Genomic DNA, 2515 nt, shown 5'->3' on the forward strand with positions numbered 1-2515 from the left:
GAATAAGGGACTCTAGAGTTGACCCAATAAAGTAAAAAACACTTCACCTCAAATTACGTCCTAAACCTTAACATTAGGATAACTATCTAGACACCTGATGAATTAAACATCCAGTCATTGTTAACTATGCATGAGTAAATCGAACAAAAAAAAAATAATTATCCAATTAAAAATCATGAATATAATAATCTGCATACCTATTAATTGAACATCTAACATATCTATTGTTCACATTGTTTAGCATTCTTATTGTCTACCTATATTTTTTCTTTTTCTTTTTTTACTATTAGTTTAAGTTTTTGGGACAAGTAATGTTATGGCATGCTATCAAACAGTCTAATGGCTCTTAAAAGTAAGGTTGAAACTCCGGATGGCATGCTATCAAATAGTCTAATGGCTCTTAAATTTATTTGAGGATGATAGTTAAGAACTATTAGATAATAATTTAGTTAAATCTGTCAAATTATTTAAGAACTTTTAACTATGAACTTCACATTTAGTTAATTGTAAGGATATTTTTACCTAAAAGTAAACAAAAATTTAGCATAAAATAAATAAAAAAGTAAAAAATTACAAAATTAAGCCAAACTAAAAGAACAAGTATTAGAATAGATGGCAGGGAAGCAAGAGGAAAGTTTTACCTGAAAGCTTAGTTTGATATTTACCAAGTCTAGAATTAGGTAGTGAATTCCAGGTGGTAGGAATAGTAACATTGGAGTAAAATTGGCGTAATCCGAACATCAAATTGCAGCTTGGAGAAACAACCATCCCACCATCGGTTCCCAAACAGCACATAGGAATATCCTTCATTAAATCATTCAAACACTTACTGCAATCTTCTCTCCACAGATCCGGAGTGCACTGAACAAGTGTATATACATTCTTAGAACCATTCAAGCTCGCGTGTTTTGTTGCAAATTTCTTCATCTTGCTCTTCGCCTCTTCAATTGCCTCGTTCAACGTGCTCGCCAACAACCACCCGTAGCTTCCTTCATTGCCCGGATTGCTGCCATTGTTGTGAACGATGTACTCAAGGCGAGGCCACTCATCCAAGGTAGAGAAGAACGAACGATTCGAGTAGCGAAGGAAGCATTGGTGGTACCAAATTATGCCTTCTTTCGAGTTATTCCCACACCTTGACCCTATTTCCTGCTTTGCTGTTTCTACGCACTCTTGGCATGTCTGGTTGCTGACGTCACCGCGGCACATGTACATCCCATAGATTGTTTCGTTCGGGTGGCCGCCGCCGGCGGTGGCGTTGTAGAAGCCGGCGGTGGCCGCGTGGGAAGAGAGGGAGGTGAGAAGGGTTTGGAGGTTGGATCTGTAGATGGTAGTGGGAATAATGGGAGAGATGGTTTTGTTGTTTAAACAATCGCATTTCAAGTAATCAAGCTCATTACTATGATTATTATTATTATTACTGGCTTCGGTTATGAACAAATTGAAGGTGGTGATGAGAGTGAGAAAGAAGCAAAGGTAGTTGAATAATATGAGTTTAAGAAAAGACATTATATTACATCATTCCTAACTAACTCTGATCTTTCGTGTTTAATTAAAGTGGAGAGTAATTAGAGGGAGATTATTGATATGGGTGGGTTGATTGGTTGGTGGTGGCTAGAACATGATCATTTCAACAACTATCACTATAGCCAGCTGGCCAGAATGGAATCATATTCTACATTAGATGTAATTGATTAAAAATAAGGGAAAAAATTATTATTTATATATGTAGATAACCACTAGTTATCTTGCAGTCTTTTGGAAATATGAAAGCTATGAAACACATGGAAAATAGTCTTTTGATTTATTTTATTTATTCATATGTTTATTATTATTTTATGCCAAATTGCCAAGTAGGTCCATCCATTTGCGCATAAACTCGAGAATACTTTCCCTAATCAATTTATCTCTTACACCGCTATATCTTTTTCTACAATAGTATTATTTGTGCAACTATGACATTTTTTAATTAAGTTATAAATTATTTACGAAAATCATTAGCTATACTTTAACTGACAAATAACTACCACTAACTAGCAAGTGTATGTGTATACGCCAAATGAAACATTTTTCTTTGCAAACCGACAAGAATTAATTGAAGATATTTAATAACATAGTAAGAGGTTTACCTGAAAGTGGTTTACCAACAAAAGGTTTGGGTAGTTGGTACCAATTAATAGGAAGATTAGCGTCGGAGTAGAATCGATGTAAGCCAAACATCAAATTGCAGCTTGGATACAAAACCATTCCACCATCTGTTCCCAAACAGCAGATAGGAATATCTTTCATCACATCATTCAAACACTTGCTGCAATCTTGACTCGACAAATCAGGTGTGCACTGAACAAGTGTATACACATTCTGAGACCCTCCCAAGCTCACATGTTTTGTTGCAAATTTCTTATTGCCATTGGCAGATTTCGCAGCCTCAGCAATGGCATCGTTCAACGTGGTTGCTAACAACCATCCATAGCTCCCTTCCGTGGTTATATTCGACGTTTCGTGATGACTGATG

The 2515-nt window shown here is 35.9% G+C and overlaps 2 protein-coding genes across 3 annotated transcripts in view; both read right to left on the reverse strand.

The window, feature by feature from the left end:
* The window catches only part of LOC110262495 (cysteine-rich receptor-like protein kinase 10), a 4543-nt gene extending 2894 nt beyond the window's left edge, over nt 1–1649 (reverse strand). For both annotated transcript variants that reach the window (XM_021111178.1, XM_021111177.1), the window contains exon 1: nt 642–1649. In XM_021111178.1, coding sequence (XP_020966837.1) covers nt 642–1509 — 868 coding nt within the window. In that variant the 5' untranslated portion in view covers nt 1510–1649. The remainder of the gene's footprint in view (nt 1–641) is intronic.
* The window catches only part of LOC110266987 (putative cysteine-rich receptor-like protein kinase 9), a 4088-nt gene continuing 3120 nt past the window's right edge, over nt 1548–2515 (reverse strand). The window contains exons 2-3 of the mRNA XM_021112100.1: nt 2130–2509; nt 1548–1675 (exon numbers count right to left, since the gene is read on the reverse strand). Coding sequence (XP_020967759.1) covers nt 1644–1675; nt 2130–2509 — 412 coding nt within the window. The 3' untranslated portion in view covers nt 1548–1643. The remainder of the gene's footprint in view (nt 1676–2129; nt 2510–2515) is intronic.

Source organism: Arachis ipaensis, chromosome B09, assembly GCF_000816755.2.
Source record: "Arachis ipaensis cultivar K30076 chromosome B09, Araip1.1, whole genome shotgun sequence".
Taxonomy (NCBI): Eukaryota; Viridiplantae; Streptophyta; class Magnoliopsida; order Fabales; family Fabaceae; genus Arachis; species Arachis ipaensis.